The sequence below is a fragment of the Olea europaea genome, chromosome 1, assembly GCF_002742605.1.
Source record: "Olea europaea var. sylvestris chromosome 1, O_europaea_v1, whole genome shotgun sequence".
Classification (NCBI taxonomy): Eukaryota; Viridiplantae; Streptophyta; class Magnoliopsida; order Lamiales; family Oleaceae; genus Olea; species Olea europaea.
Genome location: NC_036237.1, coordinates 26,012,018 through 26,035,081, shown reverse-complemented (window position 1 = coordinate 26,035,081; position 23,064 = coordinate 26,012,018). Strand labels below are relative to the sequence as shown.

General features: G+C 37.6%; 1 protein-coding gene across 2 annotated transcripts; it reads right to left on the bottom strand.

Moving 5' to 3' along the window:
• Positions 1-343: 343 nt before the first annotated feature.
• Positions 344-9,278, bottom strand: LOC111398794. 2 transcript variants are annotated; one of them, XM_023025891.1, is made up of 4 exons: positions 8,515-9,278; positions 6,928-7,001; positions 6,585-6,850; positions 344-5,279 (listed from the first exon to the last, which is right to left on the bottom strand). In XM_023025891.1, the coding sequence occupies exon 4, from the start codon at positions 1,550-1,552 to the stop codon at positions 464-466; it is 1,089 nt and encodes a 362-aa protein (XP_022881659.1). In that variant the 5' UTR covers positions 1,553-5,279; positions 6,585-6,850; positions 6,928-7,001; positions 8,515-9,278; the 3' UTR covers positions 344-463. The 2 variants fall into 2 exon arrangements, 1 of the variants encoding a protein (XP_022881659.1); XR_002703412.1 differs by lacking the exon at positions 344-5,279 and adding an exon at positions 5,954-6,055 and having other exon boundaries at positions 8,515-9,100.
• Positions 9,279-23,064: the final 13,786 nt, after the last annotated feature.

The window sequence follows — 23,064 nt, the reverse complement described above, 5'->3', positions numbered from 1 at the left end:
GGATTGAAAAGTTGCCGGGGCATTTGTAAGCCCAAAAGGCATTACTAAAAATTCATAATGCCCTTCATGAGTCCGAAAGGCTGATTTGTATTCATCACCTGCCTTAAGACGTATTTGGTGGTAACCTGATTTCAAGTCCAGCTTGGAGAAGATGGTGGCACCATGCAGCTCATCTAGTAATTCATCAATGACCGGAATAGGGAAACCGTCAAGGATAGTGGCTCGGTAATCCACGCAAAATCTCCATCCACCATCTTTTTTTTTCACGAGCAATACTGGGCTGGAGAAGGGGCTACTACTTGTTTGGATTATACCTGCCTCCAACATTTCTGTCACCAGTCTCTCAATCTCTGCCTTCTGTGCGTGGGGATATCTGTCGGGTCGAACACTGATAGGTTCACTTTCTGCCCTTAACGTAATAGCATGTTCATAACCTCGCAAGGGCGGTAAACCTGTTGGTGACTCAAAAATGGCGCTGTATTTCTGTAATCAACTCCTGAATTGGCTGTGGAATATCTACCTTAGAGTGTTGTCCATCTACTTGCACTGAACACAACTCCACTACCATTCCCTCTCCTTCCTGTTGCAGAGTTTTGATCATGGATTTTAACGAAACCAGGGATTTACTTGGCCCTTCTTCTCCTTTTAAGGTAACCGCGTTACCCCCCATAGGTATTTTCATCTCCAACAACTTCCAGTTAACCTGAACCGTGCCTAAAGTACTAAGCCACTGCATTCCCAAAATCATGTCGGAGCTGCCCAGCTCTATGGGCAAATAATCTTCTACCACCAGCACGAATTGCATATAAAAAACCACTCCTTGACATTTTCCCTTTCCCTTAACAGCTATACCGGTGCCCACTTGCACCTGGTATCCATTGGTCTCCGTTATTGGCAGGTTGAGCTTCCTGATTAATTCCCAGGAAATAAAATTGTGCGTTGCCCCGGAGTCAATTAGCACTACTACGTCCTCCCCTTCCACTTTACCCTTAACCTTCATGGTCTTGGGTGATGTTAACCCGACGACAGAGTTCATTGATAGCTCAACCCCTTCCAATTCACTACAATCTATGATCTCTTCTAGCCGCTCCAATTCCCTCTCCTCTTCCTCGTCAACCAGCAACACCTGAAACTCCTTGTTGCGACATTTGTGCCCCGGTTGGAATTTCTCATCGCATCGGAAACATAATCCTTTTTCCTTCTTTGTTTGAATCTCAGCCCGTGACAATTTTCTAAACCCCATAGTGGTGTTTGCTAAAGGGTTGCCCCTTTTTTCCTGCCCTTCCAGTCCCTTGTTTAGATGCCAAGGTACAGTCCGTTGCTCAACCCTTGCTGTGTTTGGAATAATCACCCCCTTGTTTCTCGGTCGTTCCTTGTCCTTTGCTTTGTTAATTCGATTATTCCTATCCTCCACCCTCTGTGCCATATCCATGATCTGTGAAAGTCCCACCGGCTTTGCCATCAATACCTCTGCCTGCACTTCTTCTTCCAGCCCATTTATGAAGACCCCCTCTAAGGTCTCCTCGTTTACATTCTTCAAGGGTGCCGACATTACCTCAAATTTTTCTCGATATTCGGCCACTGTCCCGGTCTGTCTGATCGCCAGAAATCACTGATGTAGAGTCCCATATTGGGTATCTCGAAATCTCTCCAATAACCTCTGTTTTAGTTCTACCCAGCTTCGAATGGGACGCCTCCCATCTTCCCACTGAAACCAAGACAAAGCACTTCCTTCCATGCATATCCCAGCTGCCACCGCACGTTCAGCATCAGTCAACTTGTTCATGCCAAAGTACCTTTCAGCTCTGAATATCCATGAGTCCGGGTCAACCCCATTAAATAGGGGTAGCTCTAGTTTACAGTAAGTTCCTTCAGCCGCTGGAGCAACCTCCTTCTCGGGTAATGTAACTTCTAATTCCATAACTTCCTCCCTAAGACCGGTGGATTTCATTCTACTTCCTTCCCCTGTCATCACAAAGGATTCTGGGGATGCTCCCTTGAACATCTTCGCTATTGCTTGAAGGCCTTCGTTCAGCTCCTTCCTTCCCAAGGCGAGACTGACCTTCAACCTCTCATTCATTTTGCTCAACTCCATCCCCAATCTCGCATTTAAATGTTCCAAGTCCCCTTTCAATGCGATTACCGAGGTACCCAAGGGTTGAATCTGAGCCACTGCGTTTTCCAGCATTTCAATTCGATTATCCATCCTTGTCGTCGACATCCGCTTCCCAGAATGTCACACGCTCTGATACCAATTTGATAGAACCTGCTGAATCCGAATTGCCCAGGTGAAATAATGCTCGATTAACTGATAAGTCGACTCACACAATAATGGAATTAATAGGAACTTTTATTAAAACTGAGAATTACAGACTCTAAGATCGAAAGAGAAGAGAAATTAACAAGCAGGTTTCGAGAGCTGCTTCCTCTCCTATCGGACTTAGATTGCTAGTTTTCTGAATGAATATCCCCTATCTATCCTTCACTATTTATATATACCAACTGACCTCTTGTAACAACTTTAACATTTCTAGAATATTCCCTCAAACTTCCTCTACACGCCCTTCTTGTGACGTTGCTGATAGGTGAAATTCACAGGGGGTTTATCACATTGATACCACATCAAAGCTTCTCCAGGTGGTAATTCAGCTATTTGATTTCTATCCTCAGTTAGTTTGGCCTCCTTCATTTTAGAGCTCAGCCCAATAAATCTGCTTCCCATGACCTCTTCCCGAATACCCACTACTAGTGTAGCTTCAAAATATCTCCAGAACTCATCCATGTAACTTGTTTGTCGTATATCCATAAACTTTCCGTACAGACTTCCCTCTTGAGTTTGACGGGAATGAAGAAACAATTGTCGCCGGAATTGCTCCCAAGTTCGGGTTAGCCCAATTCGCTTAACCATCCCCATGTCTTCATTTACCAATTTTGGAGTCCAAATACTTCCTCAGTGGCAATTCTAGAACCTGGGATTGGTTCTTGGGTATTTTATCTTTGACCGTCCCTAGAGAGGGGGAAAATTTATCTAGCAGCCATTTCTTCGATTCTCCTCCCTGTAGTCTGTTTAAATCATGATTTTTTCTGTCTACGGAATTAATGGATTGCTCCGGTGTTGCTACTGCCAATCCTTCATCTTCACGTCCATGGTTCTCCCATCGAGTCATCAACTCATCCAATGTTTCTCTCACTGATATGTTCATCTCGCCCGTTCTAAAAACTACGAGTATAGTACCCATTAAGATCCCATAACCAATTAGACAAATGGACATCACGACTCCTAGCTGGTCCATTCGTTTTTTCACTTTCATTGTCTTCAGGGCAATGGGATCTACAACAGTGTTTTCAAAATCTCCGAAACACTTCCAGAAATCTGGGTGCCTTTTCAGTGTGATGCTCATTTGTATTCTTCTCCCTCCACTGGTGGTAAAGTCAGTTTCCTAGTTGCAGCAGATTAGTGCTTGAATCTAGAGAAATCAATTGGTTTTTATGGGTGTAAATAGTAGTTGGGCCATTTATCCTTACTCCATATAGGCCCATTACGTCTTGGGTTTGATTAAATGAAATTTTGCAATTTCCTTATTGGGCCACCTCTTTACTATAATCCAAACCCACTATCTTCACCCATTTTTCTTCCATCATCTTCTCTGGAGTCGGCTTAACCAGTTGCTCTTCCATTATAGCAACTAAAATGTTCGTCAAGGGAATTACCCATGCCTCAGACTACTAGCGGTATTCCTCTTCAAGTGCAGGGCTCTCTAGTTGTCGATTTCGGTACTTTGGTCGCCATTGTTCGCCCAGTCCTCCTTTCACTTTTCTGTTTCCTTCCTCCACAACTGGCATGTCCTGCTCTTCTCCCATGGGCCCCTTGTGAACCTTAGGAAGTAATTGAACCCCCGTCACACTAGTCTTCCCTCCTTCTAGCGCCAGTGGAAATTTTGAAAATCGAAACTCATACTTCTCCTCTTCTTCCGACGGTGGTGGCCGTTCATTCTTTGTCTCCCAAAGTGCTGTCATCCAGTTAACCACCCTCCCCGGCTTACCTTCTGGAATTTCTTCAACAATGGAGATTTGCTCCTCATGGAATCGAGTCAACGTCAACGCCTTCAATTCTTCCCAGGTTTGTATCGGAAAGTAGTAGTCTATCTCTTGAAACCATGCCCAAGCCTCTCCAAGGAAGCAAGCGACTGCGGCTTCTACCTTCTCCCTCTCCAGTAAGTTTCGATTCATGTTTATGCATTGCTCTGCCTCAAACAGCCACAAATCTAACTTATCCCCATAGAATATCTGTGTGTTGAATCGGCTACATGAATCCAACCCTGAATCAACGGCTCGACTTTCTTTCTGTTGCATCACCATCTTCTCCGATTCACTCCTTATCAAGCTCAAACTCTCTTTTGATTCTCTGCTGCTGAATAGTTTCCCTTAGTCCCAGAATCGATCGCTCTGATATCAATTGATAAGATACCGACTGGAATGAACAAGATCAAATGCTAAATAAGGGACATTTTATTGAAATAAAAACAATTATAGGAATTGAAATGATAACAAAAGCCTATAGAAGGCTGTAGCTGAGAACAAGAACAGTAACCACTCTAATACTCTCTCCATCCTCTCCCATATGGCTAATTTCTACCTATATTTATAGCCAACTTCTAACAAACCCTTCCCTCCTCTCTAAAGATTCTGGTATTTCCACCCACTTGCACGTTTTTTCTTCTTTTGGAGCCTTCTAGAATGGGTGCGGGTGGATAGGAGCCTATCAGCCTCTCTATACAACCAAAAACAGCTAAAAAATTTCAAAAATCAAATCATAGTTCAAACTACTAAAAATTCACTATAAATGGCAAATGCTGCTTCACTTGGGCATTTTTCAGAAACGTGGAATACCGAAGAATCCAACAGATACTCTCCACTCAATTCATCATAATTCTTCCAAAGTTCAGACAAACCAAAGCTTTTCTTTAGCAAGACTTGACACAATTTAAAAGCTAGTTGATAATAGAAAGGAAACATCATATCCAAATGCTTGCAAATGCTTCTTCGAGTGCCCATTTCTTGCTTATTTCTGTACTCCACCCTCCTGCCTTTGCAGCCTTTTCAGCTCGGAGTTTCATTTTTTCTTCATCAACACTTTAAAGTCCTAGCATGTCATGACCCGACCCAACTGGGCTGGGTTGAGGGGCCGTGCCTGTTGGACGTGGCTGCACAGTCCCAGCTATAGCCGGGCCATATTGTCCCTAAGCACTAGTTCCGGTCCCTTCTTGAGAGATTGAAGACTGCATTGAAGTTAAAGCTATTTACAAACGTGCTTACACTGGAAACCCGGAGAAAAAGGGTAAACATGAAAAACCCATATGCGAGTGCAAAACCAAACAGTTAAAGGTTATACACCCTGTTAAATCATTGAGCTAATATACTTAAATATATCATAATTCTTCAGCTCCTCACCTTCAGTTTGAATTTACGGAATAATAATTTGAGAAGTCTTCCAAATCTCTACAACTGGCTTGAGATTTAATATATGAAAAAAGAGATTTTAATTAATGAACATCGAAGTGTTGTGAGTTTGCATCACATATGCAGCAGTACAAGTCCCCGTGTCATTTAAAGAAGACTATCAGCAAAAATAAATGACAGGATAGGTTCCACAAAAAACCTTTCTTCAGCAACTAGGATTTAGCATCATAAACCTAATTCTGATAATGTTAAAACTCCCCAAAAAACTAAAAAAGAAGGGAAGGAAGGGCAAATAGAAAGAATGAAGAAAAATTAATTAGAAAAAAGAGTAGGAAACACTCCCCTCTTGATTGTTAGCACTTATCCTGTATAATGGAATAATCAAAGAGTGATAAGCATTATTGAATTCGTGAACATATAATGGTTGACATGTGTGTGAGACTTGGCTTAAATGGGAAGCATATACCAATTTCCTTTTTTGTTGAATTCGTAGGGCTGACGCACATCGGCCTTGTGATATCCTGGTGTAAAGAACCCCAGAGCTGACTGCAATGAGCCGAAATCTCATTCTCAGGTCTAAAGAATGAGCAAACACCTGAATGTGAAGCAAGGGATCACCAGATGAGTGGATGGGGTCAAAGAAGGGAGTGGAGCAAGAACATCCTTCCAAAGAAGTGGTTTAAATTTTAAGTGCACCGTTAGAATAACTAAGCCCTTCGATAAGGGGTTATTCTCCAAACGTTACAGGACTAAGCTTTTAGGTTTTTTAGGATGTTCAGGTGACAGATTGACCAGAGCTGTACTCCAGGATCATAGACACTTAAGTATGACCTCACAAACTGCTGAATTTTCAGCTGGCATCAGAACAACATAGAAAAATTCTTTTGTTGCAACTTCGCTCATGATATAAGAAGAGCCAAATAGATAACCACATAACTGTTGATAGTACTAAAACTAAAAGAAATAAAGTACAGAGAGAGAATCAATGGTGATAAAAAATTCTGTAACTCGATACCAACTGAGAAAAGGTAAACATAAGCATTGCATAAACATTTAGATTCAAGTAAAAGAGTAAATCAACGATTAAAATGCCGAAAGATTTGAAATCCATAAGATAAACTCACCAAATCAACACCCGTCTGTGCAGGTTGTCCCTTGCTTGCTGCCAGAGCTGCTGCATATTCGTCAGCCTATTTGATCAAAGAAACAAACATATATCATATAGCATTCAGATCGAACTAACTATTGTTGGAGTATAATGTTATGCAAAGACAAATTTGTGAAACTTTGCGAGCATGAGCATTCATGATTTGTTCAGCATTTTCTCTCTGGTACTCAGCAATCTTTGCTTCAATGGCAGGAACGTCTACTCCTTCAATTAAATTAAAAACTGCAAGCAAACACAATTATCGAACACAATACTCTGTGTAATGTATACTATATCACGTGCACAACAGATAAACGTACTCATATCCTCTACTTCTTCCAAGTAATCATTGTATTCCCTCAATGATGCAAAATCCTCTTCTCTTTCATTATACCTGCGAAACCACAGAATAGGTCAGCTCAAAAGGAAAATCAAACAAGAAAGGTAGAGGAAAATAATTATTTTAATTATGATCACTCTCTATTACACAACTGCCATCACATTAGGAGGCGTGGTGGTTAGCATACATTCCAAGGTAACATAACTGATGTAGAATCAATTAAGAAGGAGAATCAGGCAGCACAGAAGAAGGGAAAGGTAGAGAGGAAGAAGAAGATGATGAGAAGAGGAGAAGGGAGAGACGTGAACAACAACCAACCAAAAATCTTTCACTCATCAACTAATTTTTCAATCCAATTTTAACCATATAAATAACAAAATAATAAACGTGGGCTTGGGCCAAACCCATACATGTGTTTAGACCATTTTACCTTCCATTTATTTTTAGGCATTATGTTTTATTGGGCTTGTATATGGGTTTGGCCAAGCCCACGTTTATAATTTTGTTATTTATATGGTTGTAATTGGATTGAAAAATTATTTGATGAATGAAAGATATTTTGGTTGGTTGGTTGTTCACGTCTCTCCCCTCTCCCCCACTTTCCCCTCTCCTCTTCTCTTCATTCTTCCTCTCTGCCTTTCCCTTCTTCTGTGCTGCCTAATTCTCCTTCTTAATTGATTCTACATCAATAACACAACCATAACTTTCAAACAAAGAAATGAGAAAAATAGTAATTTCAATGAACAACGGAACATGAAGTTAATCTCTCATCGATTTTAAATAGTTCAGATCATGCAGTCATTATTTTAATATCTTAAAAAAGAAGGGAGCTTTATTGCAAGACCAAACCATCAAGTAGTGACAAAAGTCAGACTTCATGATCTGATGGAGCTGAGTGGAAGAGCATTCTCAAAGTTGCAAACGGAAATCAAAAATCAGTTACTAAAAAGACGTGACTTCATAAACACATTTTCTCATGTACACAGTTTTCCCCAGGATTCATACAAATAGCAATACCTTCCGTCTTCTAAATGCCAGCTGAGCTCTAGTTACCAACTATATAAACCACAAGTTTGCATCTCAATATGATTTCATAAAAAATCTCCAAATTGAGGGAGAATTTTACTCTTAAACATATGCAAAATTTGGAAGAAAAACCTCCAAAACCTAAAAATTGAATTTCATCATTAGATCAATACCTTCTTAGAAATATTCTTTTTTCCCTTTCATCATTAGATCAATACCTTCTTAGAAATTTAAGAAAGGCAACTTCACTACATATTCCAAAATAAAAATAAAATTCTAATTATCACTTGCAAAACCTAAAAATAATAATAATTATTATTATTATTCACTATGCATAAGTAATTCCAGTTGCCTAACAAAATAAACAATCCAATAAATTTCCACCTTTATACAAAATAATGAAAAACCCCTAAAAAGGAACAAAAGTTGCATAGGTTTTATGATCAATTAAAAGCACAACAAAAGCCCAAAACCCATTTTTGTATTTCACATAAAAACATAAATAAGTAAAATATTTGTATATTAAAAAGAAAAAACATACATGTTGGCAATGCGTTTGCGAATGGCTATCTCTTTGGCGAAGGCATTAATTCCAGACGCAGCCACCATTTTTGTTTTCCGGATCCAGGTCTATCCACTTTTTTCTTATTACAAATTTTCCTGCTAATTAGTACGTAGATTACTGATTTCTATGTAGATTGCAAGACGGTTTATAGCAGAAAAAATGGAAAATCCATTGTTGTCAGAGCGAAGAAAAATGCACAGGTTTGCTGCAAATTATGCTTGGGCAAGTTCAACACGACTTTGTACATGGAACGCGATTCTTTGATTGTATTCGCGACTTTAGTTCAAGAACTCCGCAAGCAGAGAATTAAGGGAATTGTGTGGCCTCAAGGAAAATTGCCAACAAAAATAGCACTAAACCGAGATAGTAATTCCGATTGACTGAAAATTGACAACAAAGTCTAGTGCTCAAAAAGTAGATCCTTGAAGCCAATAAGATTTGAGTTTTGGTACTGTTTAAGCATTGGAACTAATGAATAAAGATTAACCTGTTATAAAATCATTGGCCAAGGTAAGCAGCTTTTCATTGGTTCAAATTCCTAATAATGCTCTATTAGACCATTAGGACCCTTCCACTCAAAACAATCAAACTTGCATACAGGCTCCGGTCAATAAATATCCCAGTGCTTAATTCTTAAAAAACATAAAAATCAGACTTTATATTAACCGTTGTCTTGAACTTAGTACACAGTGCATCTCTTTCTTTTTCGCAATAAAAGGTGAAGCGATTGGTGGGGGGAATGGAGAATGTCTGTCATCATTAACAATTGATAAACAATTTAATATGAATTTTTGAGAACTTGGTTGAGTAGTCTTCTCTTAAGCAATCCACTAATCTACCAACCCATCATTAACAATCCAAATTAATTTAGATTTGAACGAAAGGTGATAAAGCAGCTCATTGAGACATTGCGAAATATTAAAGATAAGGTTTTCAATCGTCCTACTGAACTTTCTGTAGACTGCAAGCCCTCGTCTTCTATGGAGGAGAGCAAACCCTCTACAGAAGAAAGAAACACCAGTTTCGCGGATGTAGTGGAGTTCATTATACATACATCTCCATGATGCGATGTTTGGCAATGTATGTATAATGAATTGCACATATTACTGAAAATGCGCATATTACTAAAAATATAGGTTCAAACTGCACATATTCATGAAAATGTTTATCTATATCACTGTTAAATAATGTTACATTGGAATTGAGGGGGTCTATATTCTGAAACTGATTTTAGTTTTATGGTTTGATGTCACCTATTCTTGGTGGTTCATGTAGAAGATTGCGGCCATTGTTTTAATTTTCTTGCATCTGCATTGGAATACAAGCTTGCATTTTCGCTTTCTGAAAATCCCTTTATTTCATGATTGCACTTGAAAAGCAAGTCTCTACTTGACTGTTTGAGGTTGCAGTATGCTAGTGAACCCAATTCTGATTTGACTTATTGGATAGTTGTCTAAAGATTTCAAAATGATTACGCTAACTCAAAACCACTACTTCATGGTTCAAAACAAGTTCAGGCGCTACATGCATAAAAGTATTGGCACAAAGCAACTATTATCCTGAAGAGTTTATGAATTTCCAAGCAGCATCTAATGTAAGTTCTTCATACACCTGGATCATAGCAAGAAGGATAATGGCTGCTTACTAAGCAAAGAAATGTATCGATTTAGTAAACTCACAAGATTACTATAAACTTGTAAAAATGCCTTGCAAAATCTCTTGGTTTCAGTTGGACCCATCTGAAAAAAAGGCAAGCATAATAAATTGTTTTGTCATTTCCCATATTATTTAGAACTCTACTACTCTTGCAAGAAGTTGTAAACGGTTGATTTACACCGTTACACGTACATCAAACGAAAACATCCTAAGCTTCATGTTGCTAGAGACAGAGATCAATCATAGCTTACTAGAGAATAACATGGATAAGTAGAAAAGTTACTTATTTTAAAACTATTACACAGTATTTTCAAAATAAGCAATTTACTTATAACTTTGACCAATAAATAATATATTAACACTTATTTAAAATAAATAAATTTTTTAAGCTTCACCAAGCATGCTCATAGTGTCAATCTTTAGACAGCTATCCAATAAGTCAAATGAGAATTGGGTTTACTAGCATACTACAACCTCAAACAGTCAAGTAGAGACTTGCTTTTCAAGTGCAATCATGAAATAAAGGGATTTTCAAAAAGCGAAAATGCAAGCTTGTATTCCAATGCAGATGCAAGAAAATTAAAACAATGGCTGCAATCTTCTACATGAACCACCGAGAATAGGTGACATCAAACCATAAAACTAAAATCTGCTTTAGAATATAGACCCCCTCAATTCCAATGTAACATTATTTAACAGTGATATAGGTAAACATTTTCATGAATATGTGCAGTTTGAATCTATATTTTTATTAATATGCGCAGTTTCAGTAATATGTGCAATTCATTATACTTACATTGCCAAACATCGCATCATGGAGATGTATGTATAATGAACTCCACTACGTCCACGATACCGGTGTTCCTTTCTTCTGTAGAGGGTTTGCTCTCCTTCGTAGAAGACGAGGGCTTGCAGTCTTCAGTAGGTTCAGCAAGACGATTGAAAACCTTGTCTTTAATATTTCGCAAAGTCTCAATGAGCTGCTTTATCACCTTTCTTTTGTGCCTCGACCCAAAAATAGCTCTCTAATTCTGACCAAACCTTTTCGTTGAACGACGTGCCACCTTTCCCGTCTAAATACTTCAAAATACCATAACTCCCCAAATCAAGAGAACTAGCCGCTTTGAAATATGCCCACAATATGAGCACGTAAACTTGCCCCCACGAGGATTCTGATCCCGGTATACAGTCAAGCAATTCCAACACCTTCGGAGAGCATCCTTTCTCAGCTTCTGAATTTCAATAGCCTCAAGCCTCTTCCTCTCCTTAAGCCTAGCATTCCACCAGACCCGCCAGGCAAACAACCTAGGCATCAAAATCTCGTACCAAAAAAGGGTTACTAACAGCACGAACACGTGCGCCAGCCTTGGAGATGCGATTTCAAAACGGAAAAAGGGGGCAACAACTGCGATAGAGCCCAAAGCGCAATCAGTGGAATCACTGACCATGGCGACATGGTAGCAATCCTCCTTGACCACTTCTGAATCACGCACAGTATATACATTATCCTCCTTATGGTGCACCTCTTTCTCCCAATCTTGATTAGGATAAATGATTAATGAATTAAACCCACAGGAAAAATAATCAAAATAACTTCTCGAATCCCACAAACATATATGTATGATTTCTCCTAAGAAGGAGAAGTTCTCAAAAAGCATCCTCCAATACGTCCCTGTTCTCAATTCTTCCAATGTAATTCCAGTTCTTGCAGAGGAAATATACGAAAATGGCTCTAGCAAATTTTGACATTGGCATTTGACCCAATAAATGAATTAAAAAAATTAAGTTAAAAAAAACTTTACACTAAAAGAACGATTTTACCCTTCAACACTGTGACTGTCAAACAAAAACTCTCTAACCGACCGACCAAGAAACAAACCGTCGCACAGTTGCCTGAAAATTGACCGACCAACCACCGGCCAACTACATCAACGTCGTAGTGAGTTAAATCGCCGACCAGAAGCACGATCTACACCGGAAAGAAAGATACTAGTTAGTTTTCTCGCAGATTTTTGTCAAAATGGAATAATATTAAATTTTTTGTTCCAGTTAATTTATTGAATAATATGACATTTAATGGGTTTAATTAGATCTTATGAGTATGAGTAGTTAGATTGTGGGCATGCTGGGGTGAAAAATGTGATTTTTTTTGTAATTTTTGGACCTCTATGACGTCGGCAATGGCAATTTCCGACGAATTTAGTGAAAGACGGTAAAAAAACAGTCGATTAACAGTCGGGTTGACTATTAACAGTCGACCCATGACTGTTTAACAGTCAATGGGCCAACTGTCATGACTGTTTAACAGTCTTGGGCCGGCTATTTACAGTCGGCCCATGACTGCTAAACAGCCTGCAATTTTTTTTGGAAAATATTTATTAATTTTTATTTTTTTATAATTTTTGTAATTAATTTAATTTTTTATTTCATTAAAACTAAATTATGTTATTTATTTATTTAATTTTTATAATTGTCTTTTATTTAATATAAATAATTGAATATTATCTAAAATTAACAATTTTGTATTGTTCCCTTTTTTTTATGAAATAATCTTTAATTTTTTTTCAAATTTATTTAAATAATATAAATATTTTTTACATTTTTTTAAAAATATTTAATTTGGAATTTTTTATTTGTAAATATATTTTCCAAATGATTACAAGATTAATTTTCTTTATAATTAATTTATTTTAATTTGATTAAATAATAATGATGTTATTTATTTATGTAATTCTTATAATTGTCTTTTTTTATATAATTTAATAATGAATAGATAATGTTGTCCGAAATTAACAATTTAATTTATTCCTTTTATTGTTCTTTTATTTTTACCTTTAATTTTTTTCTAATTTATTTAAATAATATTTATATTCTTTAATTTTTTTGAAAATGTACTTAATTTGATTTTTTTTAAAAATATTTTTCAAATGTAATATTTGTGATTAATTTTCTTTATAACTAATTTATTTTAATGCGTATTGTATGGTAGTTAGAATTCGATTTCCTTGATTTTGTGAGATTATGCTTTATTTTGTTATCTCTTGCTCAATGCTCTAACATTTGAATTTTTCCAGGATGGAGTATCATTTAAGTGGGGAGTTGAGATGGATGGCGGGGAAGGCTACTTGGAACAGTAGCTTTGAGAGTTTTACTACTATGTTGGAGCTGCTCGATGATCAGCACAAAGATATGCTACGACAGTCCTTCTTGTGGCCACTGTACCAGTTGCAAGAGGTGCAATACTCAGGATAGATCATCGATGCACTTCTATGTCGGCTTCTGGGGCCGGTTGACGGCGATTCCCTCCAGTTCAACCTCGGGGGCAAGGTCGTCAATTTCTCGACGTTTGAGTTTACATTGATCACTGGACTAAGGATTACAGGCGACAATACAGCCATTGAGAAAAGCAATAGGTTGTACGAGACGTACTTTCAGGAACATGGGTCGGTGCTTCTACCCGACTTGATGGTCGCGATCAGGGGGTGCGACCAGATGCTAGATAGATTGAAACTTGGGCTGGTCTACATCCTCGAGAGTGTATGAGGTGTCATCACGAGAAGACTGTCATCGACATTTTTTATTTGTAAGTTGTTGACAATATCGATGCGTTCAACAATTATTCAGAGGGCCGAAGATACTACGAAGACACTGTACATGTCTTCACCAGAGCACACTCGAGGCCCAGGGGGTTGATGCGTAAATACGATACTTATGGATTGCTCTTAGCGGTGCAGGTAAATGTTTAATATAATCAAAGTTAAAGTTTTAGTATATTACATTTGTGCATAATAAGTGTATGTGTTACAGATTTGGGTGTATGAGACAGTCCCTGTACTGGGGGCCCGCTTTGCGCAGCGAGGGGAGACACGCTGCCCTCGGATGCATCATTGGAGATCATCGCGAGCGAAGGGATGTTCCACTGGGAAACAGTTATCGGCCCTCCTCGACGATCCTCAGGTAAGTATTATGCATTTGTGATTTATATTATACGTAGTTTAAAATTCTGTTTACATGATCGTTAAGTAGTTAAAATGTCAATATGTCAGTTTAAAGTCATACCTGAGTTGACACCATTGATGGAAGAGGAGGCTCGGGGTCTTGTGCGGGATTTAGGCATTCCGCACACCCCAGACGAGGAGATGTCTGATCCAAGCTCGAACCGAGATTGGGTATGTGAATGAAATATAATTTATTGAATATCGTCGACGTATAAATTTATTGAATAATTTATAATGTTATTTATATAGGAGGGTGGTCCAACTGATCCACGATCACCTCCGTCGAGGGTATCGCCGCCACCATTGGCATCACCTCCGCCGAGAGTATCGTCCCCACCATTGGCATCACCTCCGTCCAGACACCTCCCCCGTGTGTCTTCGACACACAGTGATGATTTGTATGCCCGTTTGACTGGATTTATAGCGGAGGAGGTCGGCGTGCTACGACGAGATTTGACGGAGAGGGTCGATGATCTGGGACGAGAATTGGAAGGGAGGGTCGACGATATAGGACAAGAGTTGACAGGGAGGGTTGATGATCTATCCCATGATGTTGGAATACTACAGTCTTCCGTTGTCGACCTTCAGGATATAGTAACGGCGCTTAGAGGAGATTTAGCCGGCAGACGATGGGGGGACAGAGGGGATGGCGGAGATCATGATCGAGAGGGTGGCAGAGATGGTGATGGAGAGGGGGGTCACCCACATTTTTGACATGATGAGACATTGGAGTCATTGTAGTTGTCTATGGAGGGGGTGGCCCTGACGAGAGGGACAGAGAAGGTGGCGACGGAGGGGGAGGCCCCGATGGAGGGGCGGAAGTGGTGGCCCTGGAGGTCGAGAAGACGCCCAGCGTGATTGAGGGTAAGAGACATACTGTTGACGAGACAGAGCAGGTGGTCGGCAAGAGGTTGAGAGTGCCGTCACAATATGTTGTTTCCCCCTTCACGACTGAGGCCAAGAGGAGGATGTTCATCGATGGGACGCACCCGAACTTATTCAGGGAGGTAGACAATGCCAAGTAGAAAGCGTTCGAGACAGAGTGGCGGAGAAGTATCCCCGGGTAAGTATTGTATGATTTTAATAAAGCACTGTACCCTAACTCGTCTACGCTTATTTTAACATTTCCCTATTTTTTTACAGAGTTAGCTGCACGATAGGTCAAAGGACGGTCTCGGACCCTTACAAGTGATTCCACGATATCAACACTGCGGGAGATTGGCTCGCCAACGATGTAAGTGAACTATTCATTTCGTGTATTTTATGTATACGTTACTTTGTGTTTATTAAATGAATAACTCATACTTTTTTGGTGTTTCCTGCTGCAGCACATCGACCTGGCCATGGACTTGCTGCGAGATCGAGCTCAAAGACATTCAAAATCATTTGATGTCCATGGTCGAGTCATATTAAACACCGAGTTCTTGCATGCCGTTACCATAGAGTATTAGTCGCTCGAACTTATGGATAACGAGTACACGGTGCCAGAATATATGCTCGAGTGGGTAATAGGACTATCACCGAGTGTCGAGGGAAAATCATGGGAGGGTTGTACACATAAGTACATTCCAGCGTGCATCAATAAACACTATGTTACGCTGGAGATCATTTTTGCTGACTCGACTATATATGTGTACGACCCAAATCATTCATGTTTGACACAAGACCAGTTGGAGCAAAACCTAGAGTCCGTGGTTGTAATTGTTCCTATGATGGCCGGACGAGAGGAGATAAATGTACAGGACAGATTGCGGATTGTTCGGAACACGATGACAGCGCGACAGTCCGTAAGGTAAGTGTTTGAACTTTGTTGTTTTTATCTTTCAGATTTAGTTTTTAGTTACACAGTACTGAATTGATTTATTTTTGTTCAATTGCAGCGGCGACTGCGGCATATTTGCCATTAAGTACGTTGAATTTTTAAGTATAGGGCATAAGGTTGATGGAATCAACCAGTCGTGGATACAGAATTGGAGAAAGAAGCTAGCATGTGATTTGTTCAAATTTAATGCTGACCCGCAAATTTGTATTACATATATGTAACATTTCAATTGTAAATTTAATTATTTTTTGTGATTATGAAATAATTGTAAATTTGTGATCAATGTATATAACATTCACACTGAAAATTTAATTATTTTTTGTTTTGTTATTTTACACGTAGACCGAGTATGGAACTATTTTTTTATATGAATCATTATAAATACCATTTATCAAGAATAAATATTGAACATTGAAAATTTATAAAGAACAAATATTGAACAGTGTAAAGTAAAAGGAAATATTATTTATTTAACGTACCTGTCTAATCGTCATTTAGGGAAATTTGACTGGTATAAAATTGTCGAGTATGCCCTACGGCTCTGTACCTGTCACACCTACGTGGTCGAGGAAACTCTCCGGTAAATGGTATTCTATATGTAATTGGACGTCCAGAACCACGCGGTTCAACTGCTGGTGGCAACAAATTATGAAATGGGAGAATGTGCTCGGGAACTTCCCACTTGGCTTCATTCGGTAGAGAAAATATAGTCTCAGCATATGCTGTTCTCCAAGACTCAGTCGTATAATACAAAGAGCATAACGTTCTCACAGCAAAGCCTCGATATATGGCCACCGCAACTGCATGCTCACATGGAAAACTCTCCAACTGAAATCTCATACAAGTGCATGTGTTATCAGTCAACTCCACCATATATGCCGTATTACGTGCAAATTGCACGGAGAAGCGAAACTCATCTAGTGCTTCCACATTCAACTTCCTCGCAACCTCTGCTGCCTTAAACAGTTTCTCCTCTTGAGCTGGGGCCAACACGCTAGTGCAACTCTGTGATGCCGCACGTCGGTTATGAAATCACTGTTGTGGCTTGTTACGAATGTTCTCAATCATTGCGAGAATTGATAACTCTCGATCCTTCTTAAACAATGCATTGAGAGACTCCGCATTATTCGACGTCATCATGTTGTATCGACGTCCTGGAAAGTATGACCGCGCCCAATGTTCGATCCCCACGTTCGTCAGATACTCCAACGCCGGTAATGATTTACTTCCTATCTCGATCATGAACTTATTACACTCTTCAGCACTGTAACCTTCGATTGCTCTCCTGAACAATGAAACGATGTCTGTGCCTCGATACCTAGTCTTCAAATTACCTTGTATATAATACATGCAATACCTGTGACGTGCCTCGGGAAAACCTTCAGCGATACCGTTTATTATAGACTGTCCCCGATCGGTTACAATGGCAAGGTCTTCGACTTCCCCGATCACTTCCCTCAGTTAAGAAAAGAACCAACGCATGGACAGATCATTCTCGCTGTCGACTATGCCGAATGCAATAGGATAAATTTGGATGTTGGCGTCTTGACATGTTGCAATAATTAATTTGCCTTGATATTTAGCTTTCAGAGTTGTACCATCAACTAGAATTATGGGTCTCATTGCATTTCGAAAATCCCGAATACGTTGTCCGAGAGCCATGAAGAAATATTTAAAACAATTATCGCCCCCCTGTCTCAATAAAAATGTCGTGCCAGGATTAGTTGTCCCCATGTTATGGCAATACCTAGCCAATTTAGCACAGCTCTCTTCAGCCAATCTCATTAAATCCTCCAACGCACATTCTTTGGCCTTCCAGGCTTTCTGGTAGCCCATGACCACTCCATACTCTCGATGGACGTCGTTAATGATGTCCGAAGGTCTGTAGATCGTCCGTGAGTCCTGATACTTGTGCATTATCTGTCAACCAATAAACCATGCTCGAGCTTGCCTGTGATCGTTTCGAAGAATTTTCACTTCGCAAGTATGTTCCCGTGAATACTAGCGAATTACGAAGTACTCATTCGTGTCCATCTCAGTTGCTCTCAAGCACCAATTGCAACTGTCTTCAACGCAGGCAACTGTCAACAATGACTTGTTCGATTTCTTTACCTTGAACTCAAAGTTATATTTTAATGTCAGTCGGTCCACAACTTCCTGCAAATCTTTCTTGGTTTCAAACAGTTGCTCGACCTGAAAGTTCTCATCATTGGGAGCCACACGAAAAGAATTGGAGAACGGTCCACTTGTTCCAACCTATGAGCTCCCACCCAGCTCATGTCTCTGTCGGGATAAAGCAATAAATTTCTCATCTGTAAACTCATTTATATTCTCATTGTCTTCAACTATCGATGGAATTCTATGCGTAATAGCGACATCACGATTAAGAGCAACTGTCTCAAGAATAACCACATCATTCGCAGGAACTATCTCCACACTGTCTCCCAAAAACCTCGGTCATTATTATCCGCCCTATTTGAATATTCGCGTTCACCTTCAATAACATCCTTCTTAACTAAAGTCACACCAAGAGCAGTCGAAGTCCGAAGCATTTTATTCAATTCTAATAGATAATTCAATTCAGCATCATTAGTAACGACTACCGGTGGAATCGGAATGGATGAATCACCATAACCGTTGAATAGATATCTCAATTACATATCGTATTGAGATTGATCGACATTCAGCTTATTTTGTAAATCGTTGTACATTTCTAAGTATGGTGTACTATCTGTTACGGGAATTGCAATACAACCACATCTATCACTCGTCAATCTCCATTCCCACCGATTATTTTCATTCAATTCGAAATCACCGAAATAATAGACGGGGATTATCATATCTGCATGAAGAAATAGATTTAATCAACTTCATTTATTCATTATAAGAAAAAATCAGTGCCAACAAGCCGAATAGTCAGTTGTTAACAGCCAAATAGTCTTAAACAGTCGGACTGTTTGGCTGTTAAACAGTCGGATTATTTGGCTGTTTTTGCGCAGGAACTCTTCTACGGTTCTAAAGAAAAATATTATACATCTATTCAATTTTTTTTAATAGGTAAGATCTGTTAAAAAAAATTATGCTAACTACTATGTCGACATAAAATTTCTCTATTCAAACATTCACTAATTTACTGAAAATGAAATTAAACATGCGTAAATGTACTTACCGATTTGAAGTAATTGATATGAAAAAAAATTTCAGCTTCAACGTTTTAAAGTTTTTCTAGATTTTGAGGTTCAAGTAGATGAAAAGATGAGAGTTTTTTCTATGTTGGAAGCTCATTTTGAAGTTTTTATAAGTGGGGAAGTGTTTGGTTTTCAATTATTAACTAAAAGGGTAGTAAAGTCCTTTCAACAATATATTGTTTTGTAATTGTACAAAATATTTAAGGGCATCTTTGTCTTTTACCATACAAGAGGTCAATGTCATAATATTCATGATTTTGAAAGTCAAAGTGAAATTTAGGTCATTTGACTGAGTCAAACTTAAAAGTACCCCGTTCTTGTGTTTACTCCAAACCCTATAGGACCGATTCGTGAGAAATCACCTGCTTGAAAAAAGGGGTCAATTTTCTGAATGACCTAAATATTTGTTCTATTTTCCACAATAGCCTTAACTATAGAAAATATTGTTTTACCCTTACTTTTATTATTTGCAAGATGTATTCTTCTCTTTTCTAAGTCTTTCAATATTTCTTCTCCTTTCGAGATTTATTAATTAGGACTTATGTTTGTATTTTTTAATTTTTCAAATACCTCTAGATATTCTCTGTATTTTTATAATTTTTCAAAGATTCTAGGCTGATCTTTCTTAGTTATATATTCTAGAATTATTCCTTTTGAAACTTCTTCTTGTATATCTTTATGTTTAGTTATAATATCTTTTATCTTTTTTATTTCTCTACTAGTTCTTACAGAATCAAATCTTATATTATGCTCACAATAATAATCTATATCTCTATATATTTCTTCAAGTTTTTCTTAACCAACAGAAAATATGTCTCGAGACTTTTCAGTTAATTTAAGTAAAAACGAAATATCTTTCTCATCTAAATATAATCTAGTTTTATCATCATTAGAAGTGGATGTGGATGCTTGTGAATTGTTTATCAAAATTAATCAAAGCATAAGCATGTAAAAACGAGTAAATAACTTACAGTAATCGAATAGAAGTAAACAGGCCTTCCCTCCAATATGCTCTTATAGATGCTCTGCATGTACTTAATCAATTTTCTAAATCAAGTAAAAGTTTTTTTCATTTGGGTCCACAACTGCTTTCGCAAAAGGTTTTTCAATTAAGGTTGCATTTCTCACTCTAGAGAACTAGCCGCGTTACCTTAGACGCTATCTCACAGTATTCAGAGTCTCTGTTTTCACCTCTATTCAAACTCTTTTCAGAACCAAGTTCTTACTTGGAATGAAATTTTAAAAGATAACTCACACACAAAGTGCTTTGATTTTGTTAGAAAACTGTCTTTTTCCCCTAAACCATTCATCAAAGAAAGGTACTTTGACATGGCTAACATCCATTCAAAATCAATGTTTTGAAAATCTTTTAAAATCTCTATCTGTACTGCCGAGAAATCAAGAGAAATTTAACGAAATCCTTTTATGAAAATTTTGTTGAACATAACAAATTTTACTTTAATATTCATAAACTGAAATAGTACATGCTTACAATCTATATTTACATACATTTGGTACTCACCTTATGAAGTTTAGAATTCCATAAGTGATAACCTTATTACAAGTTTTGCTATCTTCTGACTATCTAATATTTCTGAATACAAGTGGTGTATACAGGTTACAAAGGATATGTTTTTGAGATGTGATTCTTCAGAGTGTTTTTCGAGCCCCCTTCTTCCTTACCTCTTGTCTCCTTTTATAGAAGATTTTGAGAATCTTATCTTGACAGGTGTCCCCTTCCTTCTTTTGTTGTGTAGCCCTTATCATACCTATTTCTCCATTATTTTCTTACTAGGTAGACCTCTCTTTTTGAAAATTTCTGCTTTATCTTTGAATTTGTCTTCCACTTCTGTCAATCAGTAGGTGAGTACTCATAATTATGAAGATTTTCTTGTATTATCTTATGTCTTTTAGTAGTCACAGTTTTTCTTTAATATATTAAAGTAGTGGTAAAGGGTTACTTTTGTCACTATCACTTTTTCATCTTTGAATCAAAGAATTTTGCAGGGAATTCTTCACTGTTGAGAGATGCTTGGCTCATATCTTCCACTACGCAGTATTCACAATGGTGGTCACCGTAGTTCCAAAGTAGTTTGCACAGTTCCTTTACCATATCTTCTGATCCATGTACTTGGTTTGAGATAATTGTGGATAATAATTGGTTAAAATAACATATATCTTCTTCCTTTGTAGCCATCCTTGCATTGGAGTAGATTACATGGTCTTCAAATAAATAAATCCATATTTTTTCTTTCTCAGTAATAATCTGAGTTACATATTCAAATATTTCTTTATACCCTTTTGCTCTTCTGTAGGGCATCATATTTATAATATCTTGGTATCTATTTTTAAAAACCTTTTGATTGGTTGGTAAAAAATGTTGGTTTGTAAGTCCCATTTTAATCATGGAATGATGGATGCATATATTCAAGAACGGAATCCCATTCCCTAATTACTGAATGTAATTTGATGTATATGTTTGTTGTCTTGACTACTTCAGTGTATCTTTTTACAGCTTTCCTGACATTGGCTGGAAGTTGGGCTATTTCTTTGAGATCTTTGCTGGGATATATACAGAATATATTTCCTATCTCAAAACAGTTTTGTACCCAGTTGGCTGGTACTCCTGGATAGAAATTTATCTTATTGTATTTTCCATAGTGGAGAGTTTTCATCCACTTTCCTATTTTCAGATACCAGTCTGATAAAATATTAAAAATAACAATAAAAAATATGACTTCTTCATGGTTATCTTTTCTGGAAAATTTGTCTCATGGCATATTTTGACAATATCTTTTGGATCTATTCTTTCAATAGAAAGTTTAGTTTTAGTTTGGCTCTGTGAAGAGCTACCTTCGCTTTTGATATTTTGAATATCTTCCTTACCAGTAATGGGTTTAAGTATTCCTTGTGAAGGGGTTCCTATTACCTTCTTCTCTTTCCTTTTATCTTCGGGGAGAGCGCTAGTATTAACTGGTCCTTGTGAAGGGATACTAAACTTGGTACAAGTTACTTCAGCCTCAAGGGCTATATTTTTGTCTCGAAGGCTATTTTGGATATTTTGAATTTTTGTTTCCAAATATGAAACTTTTATCTCAAGTATTTGGACTTCGCCCTTAGTTGTTCTAGCTCCATCCCTACTGAGATAATCAGGAAGAAAGTTAGTTTTACCTTTTATGTATTCAATATCAAATTTGAAGTATGAAAACCAAATTTGTATCCTGATAATATATCTATTGGCAATAGATGGATCAACATTATTTTTTAAAAAAGTTTTAACTTGAGTATTATCAGTTCTAATCAAGAACTTTTTTGGTAATAAATAATTTTCATATTTTTGAACTCCCATTTTTACAGCAATGAATTCTTTTCTGTTCATCTCATATCTCGTTTCAACTTTTTTGAATGTTCCCGATGTATAACCTGCAAGTATCTCAGGACAAAAATAATTCTTTTTACATTTATATTTTTTATGATTCCTTTTAACCTTTAATATTGCTCCCCAATAATTATTTGAAGCATCAGTTTCAAGGATAAAGAAATTTTCTTCTTGTGGAATTATAAGTTTGGGTAATGCCTTTAATTCTTCTTTTACCTTTCTTATATTTTCACAATCTTGTTTTTCCTAAGACCATATTATATTTTTTCTTAATTTTGGAAGAAAATAATTTTTTAGTTTGGCACAATTTTCAATGAATCCTTCAACATAATTCAATATACCAGGGAAGCTTTGTAATTGTTTTTTTTTTTTTTTTTATCTTTGATATGTTCAGGAAATTCTTGAAGTTTTTCTCCAATATGAGATTGCAATTGCAATTCTCCTTCTTTTATAAAAAATCCTAAAAATTCTATTTCTGTTTTA

Coding starts and splice junctions, on each gene's coding strand:
- LOC111398794 (XM_023025891.1), bottom strand. CDS start 1,552: ATGTCGGCACCCTTGAAGAATGTAAACGAGGAGACCTTAGAGGGGGTC.